General features: G+C 36.0%; 2 protein-coding genes across 3 annotated transcripts; both read right to left on the bottom strand.

The window, feature by feature from the left end:
* Window positions 1-152: 152 nt before the first annotated feature.
* Window positions 153-9,012, bottom strand: LOC113760985 (synaptotagmin-5). Of its 2 annotated transcripts, none has more exons than XM_027303767.1 (12): window positions 8,606-9,012; window positions 8,408-8,517; window positions 7,380-7,481; window positions 5,469-5,519; window positions 4,487-4,607; window positions 4,063-4,184; window positions 3,818-3,916; window positions 3,598-3,678; window positions 3,431-3,516; window positions 1,693-1,918; window positions 1,030-1,194; window positions 153-838 (listed from the first exon to the last, which is right to left on the bottom strand). In XM_027303767.1, exons 2-12 carry the CDS (start codon window positions 8,510-8,512, stop codon window positions 476-478), a joined length of 1,521 nt encoding a protein of 506 aa, XP_027159568.1. In that variant the 5' UTR covers window positions 8,513-8,517; window positions 8,606-9,012; the 3' UTR covers window positions 153-475. The 2 variants fall into 2 exon arrangements, with proteins under 2 accessions (XP_027159568.1, XP_027159569.1); XM_027303768.1 differs by having other exon boundaries at window positions 8,612-9,012.
* A 4,010-nt stretch (window positions 9,013-13,022) lies between these two features.
* On the bottom strand, window positions 13,023-16,005 carry LOC113762042 (cucumber peeling cupredoxin-like). Its single transcript, XM_027305286.1, has 2 exons — window positions 15,733-16,005; window positions 13,023-13,808 (listed from the first exon to the last, which is right to left on the bottom strand). The coding sequence occupies exons 1-2, from the start codon at window positions 15,944-15,946 to the stop codon at window positions 13,360-13,362; spliced, it is 663 nt and encodes a 220-aa protein (XP_027161087.1). The 5' UTR covers window positions 15,947-16,005; the 3' UTR covers window positions 13,023-13,359.
* Between the last annotated feature and the right edge of the window lie 410 nt (window positions 16,006-16,415).

Here is a 16,415-nt window from a genome sequence, read left to right as displayed (position 1 = left end):
TGACCTCCGTCAAGATTCCCTCATTCTTCTTCCTCCAATATCTTCCTCTTCTTACGTTTTAATAAATTATACAGTAGTATAAGAAGAGAAATGCTTTAAATAGGACTGGTGAGGCTAGTTTATGACTATTAAGACATTGATACAAAAGCTTGTGCAACAAAACCAATTTATTTCGTAGAAAATGCGGCACATTATTACTACAACTACAAGTCGACCATAACTCTGTCACAAATTACACAAATAAAGTGGCAGAGAGGTTGCACACTGTGATTACACAAATTCACAATTCGTGCTCAAGGCAACACATAACCACTACAGCTTTGGCCCAAAGCGGTTTAAGAATTTATCCAATTGATTTTCAAACAACTCCCAATATAACCAAACAAAAATATATAAGCATAAGTAATGAAAACCTAATCAACAGCCCTACCTTCTTCACAACATCTAATCAGAAAATTTATCATAAAGAGTCTCTCTATAGTGGCTTGGCACCACCATTCTCCTGAACGGAGTTTACAGGGGTGGACGAACCACTCTTCCTATGATTGCTAGACTGCCCGGTAATCGTCCTGCCCATGAATTTTCCAGCTTTGGACAGCCCACTACCTACGGCTCCAAAGCCAGTACTCACCAGGCCAACGCCAGCACCTACACCACTTCCAACTAGCCCTACTCCTGCATTTATGCCTGAACCAACTGCTGATGCTGCTCCGTCAAGAGCATCCACTGTACTCCCCAACACTCCTGATTCTTTAAGTTTCTTCCTTGCCTCTAGGATCTGCTTTTCTTCTTCAAGGGCAATCAATTGCTCTTCCTTGTTGAATTCATGATAGAATAACTGAAATTCAAACAATTTACTAGTCAACAACAGGCCTATTATCATATTAATGCCATCCCCGACATACAAAGTTGTGGAGTTACACTTTGTACAACTAACTCAGGAAGGAAGAAGGTGGAGAAGTATTGCTCGGCAGGGAGAGGAGGCCACCTGCTGATGTAAATGATGGTTTCATGGATATAAATGATTACCTGAATTGTAATTGTTCCTCTATCCTTCTTGTCTTTTATTTTGAGCATGTCATGGGATGGCAACAACCTTAATTCAAGCTCCTTTGACCTTTCAGCTTCCAACTCAATCAGACGCACTTTTGCAACACCCAACTTTTCATCTTGCCCAACATCTTTGTCAAAAACCTGTTCAAGGAATTTAAGGACACACATAGTCAAATTTTCAGCCAGATACAACCAGAGGGGGGAGAGAGAGAGAGGGAGACAGCGAACATGTGTTTGTGTTGCTTGGGGGATGGAGGGTGTGTGAACTGATCCAGATGTTCTTCTGAAATCTTAAAGAGCTTCAAAAAAAGTTTAACTTCTGAAATGTCAAAGGATTCTATGAATTCCAGGGCTCACTTTACTTGACATTTACTTCACAGCTAGTTAAAACCAACAAGAAAGGAATTTTTTGTAGAAATAAAAAGAGTAGCGTATCACTCGAAATAATATAAAATCAAATAAGAAATGATTCAGACTTCAACTGCTTAACAAATAAAATAATGCAGATGGCAGGGATGATGACTTGCATAACAAACTTGTTTTTATTATCATATCTAGAATTGATTTAGGAAGCCTCATATACAGATTCAGCAATTAACAGGTCCTAACAATATGGGGTATGAGTTTAGAGATCAAAACCTCAATAATAAGGGACTGCGTCTCCTTGTCCTCAACAATCAAAGGAAATGTCTGGTTCCACTCAGGATTCAGGTTGTTATCAATGGTCTTCGTTTTAACCTTGAACAATGGACGGACATAGACAACTGTGTATGGATCTGACTTTCCAATAAACTCCTTGTTCTTCAAGTCGTTTGCCTTCACTACTGTCACTGTGAGTTTCCCTTGTGGCTTGAGCTCCAATTCACTGCACATCATATGCGAAAATGTTATTCAAATGCACTAGTAGAGAAGAAGATGAAGAAGAAAACTTGCTACCCTGTATCATGGATAACTACCAACTGGTTGACACAGGCCTAAGCATGTAGTACAAAGTTTTCTGTGTTAGTGCAATTTCTTATCACGAGCCTCAAGTCCTTGAATTGCGAGGCAAGAAAAAGGTGCTAGAGAAACTGATCGACCCATTATCAGGGAAACTTATAAAAAAGAGCTTATATTTTCACATCAGTACATAACATCATTTGACACCTGGACGTTGGGCCTTCTTTTTAACCAGTGATGGCTAGCACAGTATCACTCAACATATGCCAATAAAGATACGGTATTGTCTATAAATAGAAAATTCATTTGGTATCCTATTTTTGATCAAAATTATTATCTTGTTCCGTAAACTATTTACTGTCCCATTAAACAATGGCATTCTACACTTTATACCCATCTATCTGGCTTAGAGAAAAGGTCAAAGCCATATAGCATCGCAAGTTTACAGATTTACAAAAAAAAAAAAAAAAAAAAAAAAAAAAGATCCATCCATAACCGTGAATCTTCTTGTGGAAGTGAAAATAGACAAGCTTGAAGTGTTTCAACAAATTGTTTAAACATGAAGGTGCTGGCCTCATGATAGTCCTCTCCCTGTGGCACAAAGCTCGAAACTGTTATAAGATTCAGGGTATGTACTAAATGGACACCATCTGTAGCACCAGAAGATCTAACAAGTGTTAAGTTGCAATGCAAGTTCACGGGATGGGAGGGACATGTCATGTGGAGACTATTTACTTTCAAAATCTAGATCACTACCAGAACTTCAGCCTTACCTTCTTCACCCCCTCCCCAACTCCTACTCCTCCCCCTCCCCCCCCCCCCCCCAACAACCCCAAAAAAAAAGAGAAAAATTTATTTTCTTTTTAGTGCATCTGTAATACAAAGTCATCAGCTGATAATGAGCCAAAATAGATTAATCTCAGGGTGTACAATCCAGTAGAACCAGCCGCTTTAACCATAGATCTCGAAAGATCGAAAAAAAAAAAAAGAATTCAACAGGCTGGAATTGTTAATATTGCAGGGCAGCAAACCATTAAGTTAATGTCTTAAACAGATCATCAATTCAAGTTATAAAATGAGTGGTTAAGTGCATTGCATGCTGTCTAATGCAGCAGATTGGTGAATTGGTTTTGAGATCAGATCCTTCCAATATTCAGCGGAGGTGTGCCAAACCCTATAACTAAGGATGTACCAGGATTCAAGAAAAATAGATAAAGAGACACTGTCAGAAATGGGTGAACTGCAGCAGCGAGAATTTCCATAGTGCCAAGCGAAAATTTCTCTTCAAAAGTTCACCAACAAAGGATTCCAAAGGAAATTGTGCAGCTACCATTACTTTAAAGGCAACTGACGACGTGACTCTGTTTCGAACGTAGGCTGTAGCAACAAAGCAGATTTCATGCAAACTGCACGTGAAAAATAGACTGGTCAAAGTTACCTTAAATCAACAGGTATGCCACCAACAGGAACAACGATACGGTGAGGCCATTGGAGCATGTCAGTCACAATGGAATTCACAGTGTCCTAGACAAAACAGATGGCGCCTTCAGACAAACTAACAAACTCATTTAAACTGGAACTTAAAACACCATAGACAAAGCTTACATCAATCATGTCTGAAAGACCAGGAATTGCTGTTAAACTTCCACCTATAGCCTTTAACGTGTAGTCTATCCTTGGCTTAGGCTGATGGAGAGATATCAAGTTAGTCATGTGAAAGCAGTTAAGAAACTTAGATTCCGTCCACAATGGAAGACAATAAAAAAAAGAATTTATAAACTTGTAGTTCCACATCGTATCTAAAAAAGGGGAAACAAAACAGTACCTCAGCAAGTAAAGCAACAACAACTGCAGATATGCAAGGGATTTCATCGGTAAGTTGAAAGATAGCACGGATAACTGTAAAAACTTGAAGATTCTTCAACTGCAGCCAATGTTGATTAATGAGTATTGTCTAAACTACATGACTAATATGGAATATGAATGAAGTTATAATGAAGTTAACAACCAAGAATATGGCAACTAAGTGAATTAATAGTATGCAACTAAGATAGTTGATGTTTATCAAACCTGAATGGGTATAGATGCAACTAGCGCAGCTTCAACACCCAAAATGATGTTTGGATCACCACCCCATCTAAGGTCAATGTCCATGGTGATTTGGCCTTTCTTAAGGCTCTGAACACGAATACCTGCTCAAATTTTCAGGTATTAGCAAAATGACTTGGCTAATACGGCAAATATACAATCAAATAGATCTGAAGGAAAAGCTATCTAAGATAATGAGAGACAGAGAGAGATGAAGACATGGAGAGGGGGTTAGTTCCACTAGTTCCCTAATAAAAATTGTTTTAAAACAAAATAGTAAAATTAATCTCAGAAATAAGAACATAACAGTCAGTTTTAAGTACAAAATGGCAATTATGTAGAGCATCATGATGCTGAGAAGCGAACATGTAGACAACAAAAATTTAATTTCAGATATACTTGATACCCTCAATTTTAGGCGCCACAGTTCCAAGAGACAGTTTGCTAAACTTCAAAGATGTGATTCCAGTAGGACGATAATCTTCCAACAGAGGTTCCACAGATTCCTTTATCACAGCCTCTGCTGCCTGGGAAAAACACAAATTCAGCATTGTTATAAAATGTCGCTTTCCTACCTGAGGTCTGTTGTTACATTTAATGTGGAAAGGCTTGGTTCTACTATGACGATAAGAGATAAACTACTGCAATTGCGGTTTCATAACAAGTGTTATTCATGCTAAACTTTATTTGAAGTGACCTTCACTTCCAGAAAAACAATTAGCAGACTGTTGGGTCCATTTCAAGGGGAAATTGCCTATCTATCCACCATTTTTATACTCTGCAGGTCAATATTATAATCTAGAATTTACATTTTCTATACTCTGCAGGTCAACATTATAATCTATCATTTACATTTCAAATAGATTCCTTTGTTTCTTTCTGCAAACATTAAAATGAAGATGAAATGTTTATGACTTAAAAGTCTTCTACAATAGCTTTAAAGGTGTCAGATAGTTCATAAGCTCATTAACTACTACGATCTCTATCTCAAATTTGGTCTAATTGAACATAAACTCCGAAACCCAAGAAAATAATCCTCAAGGCTTTATTATATCTTTCTTATTAGAAAAATTTCATGTAATCAAAACTGAAACTAGTAACCATGTAACTCTGATGGCAGCAAATGCATGGACTCAGGTTTTCATATGATGGATATTGAGCCATGAGGTTTCAACAGATTCAATACAAGAACAGCTAAAAGCTGGATAAAACAATAAAAGGACAGAATTCTTAGATATATGATCTCTAACATTAAAAGAGGAAGGACGTGCCCGCCATAAATTTCCTAAACAAAAATGACAAAGAAAACCATTTAAAAGCCGGCTATATGTAAGTATCTTAGCGTGCACTCTTATACATTAACTATGAAGACTATTAATAATCCTTACATCTGCAACAAATGGCCAGAGTTTTGCAAGTTGTTTGTTCAACCATTTAACCTGCAAAATTCAGTCGAGCAATATGAGATAAATGTATCATTTACAGCTCCAAGAAGCTATACTGCACCAATTCATTCAGTAATATTTGACCCTATTACATTATGCCATTCTTCAGATATATTGCAGCATGTTTTACATCCCAAGTTTCAATAATGTATAACATCTAGCACATGGCTCTTCCAAACATACTTAGAACAAGAAAATTAGATCAATTAATTGGAGATGTATCTCTTGAAAAATCTCATAAAAATTTTGTTATACGGCCAACAAGAAAATAAAGATTCAGCTGGATGAAACTGTTTCAATAAAAGTATCTCATAGAAGTCAAAATTTCTGTCATCAAAAGTAGTTCTACGGTAAACCTTGCATCAGGAGTGACTGAGATGTGGAATAACTCTCTGTTCTATCTACTAATAACCCAGATTTTCCAACCAATAATTAAAATTTAAGACTACGCCCAAAGAGAAATAAGATCAGTAAATCAAGTATCACAACCTCCACCTCCAATACCAACACAAAACTCCAAAAAAGATAATATAAACACCAAATAAATAAAACAGTAGTATGTGAATAGCTTGACTCTAAACCTCCATTTCCCTTACTCTTCCACATCCAAGATCCTTTTCGAGATTCATGTTATTAAAAATGAGGCAAAGTCAATGCATACAACGGGTATTTAACCATAAGGATATTTTCGCAACAAGGATGAGGCAAGTTTTTAATATGAACCCAACATCATTCTGCCGTAGTTTGGATGGAAGGATTCAAATAAAGAGGGGGGGGGGGCACAAGGCTCTTTCCTTGTTTTGCAGTTTTTACAAGAAAGGTGGAGGGAAATGAAATGACCATACTGAAGGAAATGAAGCTGAATTGAAGCCATATAAACCTGTTGAAATGTCAACTTTACGCACAAACATTATGGTACAGAACAATGCCCTTGAGTTTAAATAATCCAATTTCATGCCTATACTTCAGACAAAACAAAGAGAAATTTCTCAAGATATTCTTCTTTTCTTTCTGCTCATAACCAAACTTGTTTCTTCTTTTGTTGTCGCCCTTGAACTCACGAGGTAGGCCTGTGTTTGATACCCTGCCCATTCCATTTTATGTTCCCCAATTGGTGGGCAATAATAAAAGTTATTGGGACAACATGAAGCCTGGTTGGATTAGAACGCAAAGATTAAACTTCGCCTTACACTACTAGAAAACCCCCTGCCCATGGGGCTATTTTCAGATCTTGCTCTTCACATATTTTCTTCATCTCCCCTTTCTTGTGTATCCTTTTCCACACACCTGAAGCCGCTTTCTTCGTACCACCGTGTATCCTATTCCACACACCATGAAGTCACTTTCTTCATACCACCACGGCAAACCAATTTTTGGTCATCACCACCAACCCATACCATATATCCAAACACAGTTCACTGTCACCCCAACTCGGACAAAACTGTGAAGCTCACATGCCAAAAGCCACCAACCTAGGCCTAAAAGTTCAGATATTGGGTTTTTGACATTCTTTTCTCCTATTAAAAAGTCCTACAAAGCTCTCCAATTATTATTTCTTTTCTATTTTGGCGGATTTGGATGTGGCTTAAAATCCACCAGATAAAACGAAAATATCGATTAGCCAGTCAACACTAGAGAAGGTTATTGATGTGTCCAAGTTTGAAGTAGATACTCAGATGATGCACAACTCAAAAAAGCAACTGCATGGCACTCCATTTAGATATTTGAATTGATGTAAAAGGAAAAGAAAAGGTGTTGACGTGTGATTTGAAGTTAAAATCTAGGATGTATATGTCACTTTCCAAATTTCAAGTTATATTGCAGAAAAAGGTTACCAGGAAAGAATAAATCTACCTGTTCGAATACTGGAAAAGATATCCACTCTGGAAAGTTTTCACCACATATTTTCTTTAGGTCATCCCTGTCAAGGGAGCTAAGTAGTTTTATATCAACTGCCTGTCAGAGAAAGACAAAAGTGAAGGACATGTAAATTAGCACTAAAAGATTAAAAGGAACAAACAGTAGTTTACCGCTAGCTGATTGTAGTAAAGGACCAAACAGCAGTAAATGCCAATAGAAAACTGAGCATGATTAAAGTGATGTGTGCCAAAAACTCAACCAACAATGACGGCTATCACAACACAAACTTAATAACTTGTTAACTACAAGAATTCTTGAATTACAAGCAAAAGTTAGCCCAACTATTCCATACACAAGTAAATAGCAACAAACTCAGAAGATGGTCACATATCCTCCATACAAAATGTTAGTGAAGTCATAGCACTATCCAGGTTATTGACTATTAGGTGTCCAGCAATTACACTTATTAAAGATCCCTTGCTCTATTCGCCAAGTTAAATGATTCCCCTGAAAACCATCGAAAAGGTTCCTTTCATGTCGTGATTTGATAACACTCATGCAGTCATTTCTCCATTCAGGGTTTTGGTCTTTCAGCTACTGAAAGCGTACTTCTAGTTTACCGGCAATCCACATGAATCGACTTTTCTTTTACTACATACTTCTGAATATTACTACAACAAACTCCGTCAGCATTATCCTCAAAAACTCCATCACAAACACTCAAACATGCCCCATATAGATACTACCTACCAATCTTAACCTCATCCTCGATACCTGAAATTCCCCCAGAAAAAAATTTAAGCAATGTTCTTGTGACAACACCAATCACCCAAAACATACGCATGATGGAATCCCAAATTTGCAGAATAAAACTAAAAACCCAAAGAAAAATCAAATGAAAATTCAGACAAATATAAAACTATCTACCATGGAGTGGTAGCCCAATTTCACGAGATTTCAAGAACCAATAAAGAGGAGAACAATATTCATGACAACAAAAGACAAAAAACAAATTGAAGTACCTTAGCGATACGCTTTTTGCTTCGGTACCTCATCATATGTTGCCAACCGGCCATTAACGCGATCCCGAATACCATACCCATCACAACCCCAGATATCAAACCCATTTTTCCTATAAATTGACGCAAAAAATCAAAAAATCAGAGGATAATTGAACTCGAAAAGAAACCCATAAGCGAGAAAGAAGAAAAAGGGTGTAACCTTACAACTGAATCTGAAAAAATTGATCTGGGAAAATGGATCACTCAGAAAACCACTAACTCAAGAACTTCTTCCCCTCTTCCTCAACAACCGTTATCGAAAATTATTTCCACAGTTAATACTACTATACTGTAATTGAATGCAGCATGACTTTTATGTTAGTGAAATTAATGAAGGGAGAGAGAGAGAGATAGAGAGAGGCCCTCTACAATCTGGTGGCTTTTGGCTTTGGCATTTCCTCCACAAGATTTCTTAATTTTGTTAGGATTTTCTTGTATTTATTATGAGTGACTATTGGAGAAATTCATCACATCACTAAAATATCTAATCTGACGATGATGAACCAAAAACAACCGTAATTGAAATTGGATAAACGGAGACAGGTCGGTCGGTTGGTTAGACTTTCTTATTTTTTACTGCTGCTGACAATGCAGAAGAAAGAAAGGGAACGCATTGAATTGTCAGATTTCTTCTTCTTTTCCACTTTTCAAAGTTTCGTCGGTCCGTTTTTTACAACTGTTACGTTTTTTGGTGGGATTTATTTTGCCATTGTGCCACCTCAATTTTGCTGTAAATGCTGGTATTGGAAGTTGGGAACTCATTCTATTTTAGGCTAAAACACAAAAGATTTCTTTTCTTTTCTTTTCTTTTTTGAAAAATCGCTATGCTTTGTATGTAAATCTTGGTTTAATATTTTCTACACCCGTTAGTGTATAGGCCAACAGAGTTGGATAAATGTCAAATCATTTGAATTTGAATTTAAACATTAAATTTTGTATATATAGCGTACATCTGAACTTGCTAATATATACATTATCTATGTATAAAAAATTTATCCATAAATTATTACATAAATGAATTAATTTTTTATGACTTTCATTAAAAAAAGACTTTTTCAAGGCTTTGAGTATGGATTAATGAATTTTATAATTATAACTAAAATAATTGAATATTTAAAAAAAACACATCAATATTCAAATATTTATTTGAATTTGATTGAAAAATAGCTCATTTGAGTACAAATCATGTTAGTAATCAAGTTCAATTTTTTAATCATACAACTAAAATAAACTTAGACCAACATTATAATGCTTTGTTTAATTATTTTCGGACTCTTTTACTATTATCTTAAAGCACACAAGAAAAAAAAAAGGTGGCTCCGATTTAATTTTGTCTTAAAATATCTTGAGATCAACGGTGGGTATAATAACGTTAAAATTTTATTAAAGGCCCGTCCCTTTTCTTTTGTGTACTAATCCTGCTAGAGTAGATTAAGCCGTCTTTAACACTAATAAATTCAATTTATTTTTTTAACACTTTGTTAATCCTTCTAGTGGAATCAGGAACTTTTTTTTTTTTTTTTGTCAAAATGGAATCAGGAACTTTTGCACTTGTTTAAAAGGGCAAGTCCCCAATCATTGGGGATGGTTTTATCCAATCATCCTCTTGTTTTATCAACTTTACATGTGGGGCCGGGGACATGCAATAGCTTACTTCTTGCTTAGTGCACATCCACTATTGGCAATTTTTTTAAAGTGGGGTACTTTGGCAATTTTTTTAAAGTGGGGGGTACTTTGGTAATTTGACATTGCTTAATAAAATTAATTGTATTTTTTAAAAAATTAAAACTTGGAATCACTTTTAACAAATATTTATTGGGCACTTGTTAACCAAAATTAATAAATAAGTGTTCATTGAATATCCATTAATCAAAACGACACCGTTTGCCCGACGTTGTGCTAAATGCCAATCGTAGAGGATATACACAAGCCAAGCTACTTAATTGGGACTCGCATTCAACTACTCACATGACAGGTTAGCATTGACATTGACATGGATACTCCGGGTGTCAAATCTTCGTTCCTCACGCCCTACTCAAGTATGTAAAAAATAAAAAAAGTTTTAACTAATTTTCGTGCTCCTAGTAAAAGTAGTTTTCTACTATAGTTTTGTTCTCAATTATTTTAGATTTTATAAAATCTAATTATAGAAATTAATTATTAAAAAAATTAGAATCAACAAAAAAATTACTTTTTAACTAATATAGATTTTAAACCAATTACTCCTAGAGTAGTTGGCGAGCTCTCCATAGGTGTCCATCCCTTTGACTTGTATTTTTGTCTATAATTTTCTGAAAATTTCAACAACAGGTGCAAAAGTACCAGTCTGATTCGGTGGCTGTTCAGTCTCTTCTAAGTTCCTCATTAACCCCTTTGGATCCACCCCTTCCCTTTGGTATAGATTAGGAGTATATTTAGAATAGAATTTATTGTGTTCGAAAAAAGTAATTTTAGATTTTAGATTTTTCCATCACTAAAAAATTTATAATCAAAATATTAAAAGAATTGAGTACATCACAAAGATCGATTATTCAAAATTAGAATTTATAATCAGTTGAAATAATCAACTAACAACAAGCCCCGTATTATTGCTTTGTATATTAAGCTAGGTTGCGTGGGTGTGATTCAAAGTTTAATACTTGTCTTAGTTATTTATCAAAGTTTCTTCCAAAAAAAAAAAAGAATAGAAAAGAAAAGGAGTTAATGTGTTGCTTCTGGTAAAGTAGCCAGAACTGAGGAGACAACCAAATGGAGATACTTTATATATGTATATATATATTTCATTAAACAAATTTGCACTAATAACAGAAAATACATCAAATAAATACATATAGATCTAAAAATCAATAGATATAATGAATTTAAGAAAACAATATAAATAAGGGTAAAAAACCTCAGCGGCCACTAAACTATTGGTCAGATCATGTTTTGACCATCAAACTATTTTTAATCAATAATTGGTCACTAAACAACTTAATCAGTAAATTCGTGACCATTTAGTCGATAATTGCTCTTAATTTGTCAAATTAGCAGTTAATCTATGAGATAGGGTCGCATAGTTTTTGGATAAAATTACCCAGCACTTTGCCACGTGTACTGCTAATTTCACAGATTAAGAGCAATTATCGACTAAATGGTCACGAATTTACTGATTAAGTTGTTTAGTGGCCAATTACTGACGAAAAATAGTTTGATGGCCAAAACATGATCTGACCAATAGTTTAGTGGCCGCTGAGATTTTTTGCCCTATAAATAAAGATGACATTGATGCTCGTATATATCTTCCACTCGATGAATCACCAATACATCAGTGCATGTCTGCTGACAATCAGATCTAATTAAAATTGGTTCAAATCCAAAAAGAAATTTAGATCTGACAATAATGGAGAAATTACAGATCTAAAAAATTAGACTCTAGATGTACAAAATCTTAAATTTTACAAAGATAAAAACCTAAAAAACTCTTACGAGAAAAAATTCATAAGAGAATAAAACTCTCACTAGAACAATCTAGGAGAGAATAAACTCTCACTAAGAGATCTTAGGAGAGAATAATCTCTCATTAACAAATCTTAGAAGAGAATTTATTCAAATAAGAGAAACTAAAAACTATAAAGAGTACTTCCTCCCTCTCCATATAGGGAAAGACCAGATTTGGTCCCTCTTCCATGGAAAAGATGAAGAAGATCTTGATTGAAAGAATTCTAGAGAGAAGAGAGTTTGAGAGAGAGTAAACCAAATGGAGAAAAGAGCTGTTAGTGAAAAATGATATTACTTGGCACGTCATTTTTAATTTTTTTAGACACCATATGTTCCAATTTCCTAAGTTCTATTGCTTAAATATCTTTTCTATTAAAATCATCAGGAAGCAAAACTGTACAAGTCTTTACCTGTTAATTAATGTCTGGCATTCTAATTAATTAAGCACATGATATATATCTTACATTGTTTGAGTTTTGGTACAAGATTGTTCTTTTGTAATACAAAATTCAAATTCTGAACCTGAAATCATGAAAAACATTAACAGCTATCTTCAATGATTGGTACAATAGAGGTCGTTTACTCTCTCTGTTTCGCACTCATCCTCTTTGTAGCGTCGTGGACAAGGGCAGGGCATGTCGAGTTTGGCATTTTTCCTGAAAACACAAAGACAGAGACGTGGTGGCCAGCCATCCATGTCAAGTTGCTACTTGGCAACACAGAAAATGACGACTAATGCTCATTTTTGGCCGCAAACTCACCGCTAAGTTTTGGGTCTCCGTCTCAATTTTTGCGTCTTTATAATGCATTTGGAGGTATACTGGGATGCAGACGCAAAAGAATGGCTTTATCAGCAGATCGTGTCCCCATTGAAGGATGCACACGTCTCTAGTATAGACGTTGGACAGTGGCTCCAGGATACGTCAAGGCTCTACAGCTGATTCAAAAAACTGTCTTGTATCTTATCTATGGTTAGTTATTAGGATATGTTTTCTATTGAGTATGATTTTTTTTCTTTTCTTTTTTTTTGTGTTTGATGTTTTAGTTCATTGCTTGTTTTTTCACTTGCAAAAAGAAAACTTGTACAAAATGCATATTTGGAATTGGACAAAATGTACCATAAATTAACTGACCCCAAAATTTTCTAAAAGAAATTGAAAGGTTCATAAACTGAATGTTAAATTGCCAAATCCTTTTATCTATTGCTATTTGCTAGACCAGGTATGTTTCGTTACGTTTTCATTTGCCTAGCTAACCATCAGAAAGAGTAAATTGATGGTTCTTCTGATGGTTAGCTTGGTGGTGTATCCTTTGATGGTTTTGATTGACACCGAAATATATCTTTACACCACCAGAACCATCAAGCTAACCATCAAAGGAAAGTGAACACCATTCCACCAAGCTAACCATCAGATACACCAAGCTAATCATGGTTAGCTTGATGGTTCGTCGTACAGATACAACACCAAGCTAACCATCAGAACCATCAAAGGAAAGTGAACACCATTCCTCGTACCATCACTGGGTGGACTGGATATTATCGTGACTGGCGGTGACTGCCCCTCTTCCGCTGTGGATGGTGGCTCAACATAGGGGGGAGGAGGAGGCTGGTTGAGGTTTGGAGGAAGTCCCAGTCCATGCCCCACCTTGATCTCAAATGCCATGCCATGCAGACACGGAAAACCATCATCAGCATCGGAGAAGTAGTATTGGGGACCTTCAATAGTCAACGGTACAGCTATTGTCAGTGGCTTCCCAAAGCTATTACTGCCTCCCTCGTACTGAAATGTGTCAGTGTCTAAAGCATCATCCATGCTGCAGTTTCTGTATGTAGTCTCATTGTATGTTTGTATCACCGTCTGATTTGAGTTTGTATTGAATACTGCACAGTACACAGAATGCATTAGTATCTCAGAAATGCAATTCGATCATGCAGCATAAGGATAGGCTGTTAAGAAATGCATAAACCAGTGCCAGAATTAATTTTGATTCTAAAGCTGTTGAAGCCTTCTACTTCCATTCTGCAAGATCCAGAGAGGACTACCAACTAACATACAAAATTATATAGCAAAATTGGAAATTGAATGTAATAGCAAAAGAGCTTGTTTACATACTACTGCCATACAAAGCACTAAATTATGTCTTGTAAAGTTAGAGAGGATAGTTATGGCACAAACTACTAGATGTGTCTTGAGTCTTTATTTATTTTTTTTAATAATTACTGGTATTTGAGGGACATGCCCCCTGATTTTATCACAGTCCTCGAAATGATAGTATTGTATTTCAATAGCCTAAATTTGTCCTATTATTGCTTTCCTGAATCATCCCTCTGAAATGAATCCAGTATATTCTAAGATGAAGCCAGTAGATACGCTAACTGCGAGCTAATATTGCCATGAACTTCACTGACCAAATTGCCAATACTCCAAAAACATTGATTTGAACAGCATTTAGATGTTTGGCATTAGAATTTGCTCTTAGATGTTGGATGAAACTCTTGAATGACCAAATGATGAGGAGTCTGGAAATCAAGCTCATGTCTCTAACCATCTGCACCTTTACAAGTGCCTGTGCTTGCCTTATCAGAATGTGATTAAGTTAGATGCAACTCTTTTACCATCCTTTCAGTTGGAAAGTAATTGGATCATCTGATTTATTTGTTCAGTGCTGAAAGTAGTGAAATAAAGACCAACCAAATCATTAATCTGGGGAAGCCTACTCCAGAGTGTGAGAGCTAGCATTATGCCTTATCTGGACCTATGATTCATCATCCATCTAAAGACATGAGCTTCTCAACTATTAAGTAATGATCAGCCAGGTCCACCTGGCAAGAATTCTGGCATGGCCATTACAAAATTACTCAAGCTAACATGAAAAATCTCACACCAATTTGCAAGATGGAACAAGTATCCCAAGTCTCAGAATACAATATAAACCTGCCTTTTATATTTGAATTAATCCTGTCATCAACGAACTTACAATTTCCAGATGTCTTAAATATACTAAAAGCAAAACATAAGTGTCAAGTGTACTCGATAGCAGCAAGTAATCTGCCTCAGTTATCCAATAAAACTCCTGCAAATGTTGATTTGCAAATCTTTAAACACTATTATGGATGGTAATCTACTCTAGCCTTATAAAGTTATAACCCTACTAAAGAACAAGAAGCTCTATATCCTTGAAAATCCGTGTGCCTCTGTAAAGGCAGTTAAGTAGCCCAGGCTGTCAGGGGATGACTCTATACCCTTGAAAATTCTATATCTTTCAGGCTAGCTGGCATGATTACAATGAAAATAAAATCAGAAAAACAGAGACTATAGATTTTTAAATTTAAAAAGGTTCTTGTCTTCCCCAATCTTCTAAGCCAAGAATGTCGATCTGGGACACTGCAGTTAAACTTGTCATAACTCATCAGTGAAGCACAAAATGCAAAGTAAGATGGAGTGCGCCTTATATCACAATTAGACAGATAGAACCTTGAAAAGATAGATCATAGCACTAAAGCTTAAATTTCTATTTCTGCTCAAGCAATCTCCAAGATTGAAAGCCTGTTTGGGGGGCCATTGCAGTAACTAGTCATCATTCAAATCACAGAATGTAATCAATTAAAATGTCATCATTCAAATCACAGAATGTACTCAATTAAAATGAACCAAACCAAAAAAATCAATACAAGAAAGGCAACAATCATCAAAATGAAATCTTTAACGACTTGAGCAGAACAAAATTAAATCCTCTGAGATAAAAACCCAGAAAAGATCAAACCAAAAAGATGCTAGATTACATATCCATATAAGTTTACTCACTCAAATAATCTCCCAGATTGAAAGTTTGTTTTGCAGCCCAAGCAGAGTAATCAGCGGAAGACTTGCTAGTGGTGGTGTCAAAGGACCAGCCAGCTGCACCTCCAACTGTGTGATTAATGTATCCGGCTGCGGCGGTGTCTGCTGCTGCAGTGGATGCCACATTGATCATTATAGCCAGCAACACTACACATAGTGCATTGGTCTTGGTGGCCATGGCGGTGGTGGGCTATTGGGGTACAGCTGATGTCTGAAGATCTGAAATGCCCGAGTGACTTTTTGTACTAAGATTAATTTAGGTGGCCGAGGTTGAGTCTTACCTGTGAAAGACATACAGCTTCCGAGCAAGTACAAAAGTTGGCTAATGTGGGACCACTGGCAGTTACATGCATTTTGCACCGCGCGCAATTTTATTTACACATGGTATAACTTACTTTCAATAATGTGTAATTTTAGAATAAAATTTTGTAAATTCCACACATATTAAATACATATGGAAATACAAAATAAAATCTGAACTGCATAAAAAATTTTTGACCAAACCTTGGCCGTGAACTGCTTAGGAACGGTCCTTCTGATGATCGTCGCTGCCCTATTTCCCCTAATGTGGGATGTGGGGCGACAACAATAACTGAAAAATTAATGCGGAAGAGGTACTTTGTCAACGTGGCCAAAGGTATTGGTGC

This window comes from Coffea eugenioides, chromosome 2 (assembly GCF_003713205.1).
Source record: "Coffea eugenioides isolate CCC68of chromosome 2, Ceug_1.0, whole genome shotgun sequence".
NCBI lineage: Eukaryota > Viridiplantae > Streptophyta > Magnoliopsida > Gentianales > Rubiaceae > Coffea > Coffea eugenioides.
This window is presented reverse-complemented; position numbering and strand designations above follow the sequence as displayed.

Coding starts and splice junctions, on each gene's coding strand:
- LOC113760985 (XM_027303767.1), bottom strand. CDS start 8,512: ATGGGTTTGATATCTGGGGTTGTGATGGGTATGGTATTCGGGATCGCG. Junction 4,185..4,486: donor TGTGGCGCCTAAAATTGAGG/GTATCAAGTATA, acceptor AAATTTGAGCAG/GTATTCGTGTTCAGAGCCTT. Junction 1,195..1,692: donor CGCAGTCCCTTATTATTGAG/GTTTTGATCTCT, acceptor TTCCTTGAACAG/GTTTTTGACAAAGATGTTGG.
- LOC113762042 (XM_027305286.1), bottom strand. CDS start 15,946: ATGGCCACCAAGACCAATGCACTATGTGTAGTGTTGCTGGCTATAATG. Junction 13,809..15,732: donor CAATCTGGGAGATTATTTGA/GTGAGTAAACTT, acceptor TGTACTGTGCAG/TATTCAATACAAACTCAAAT.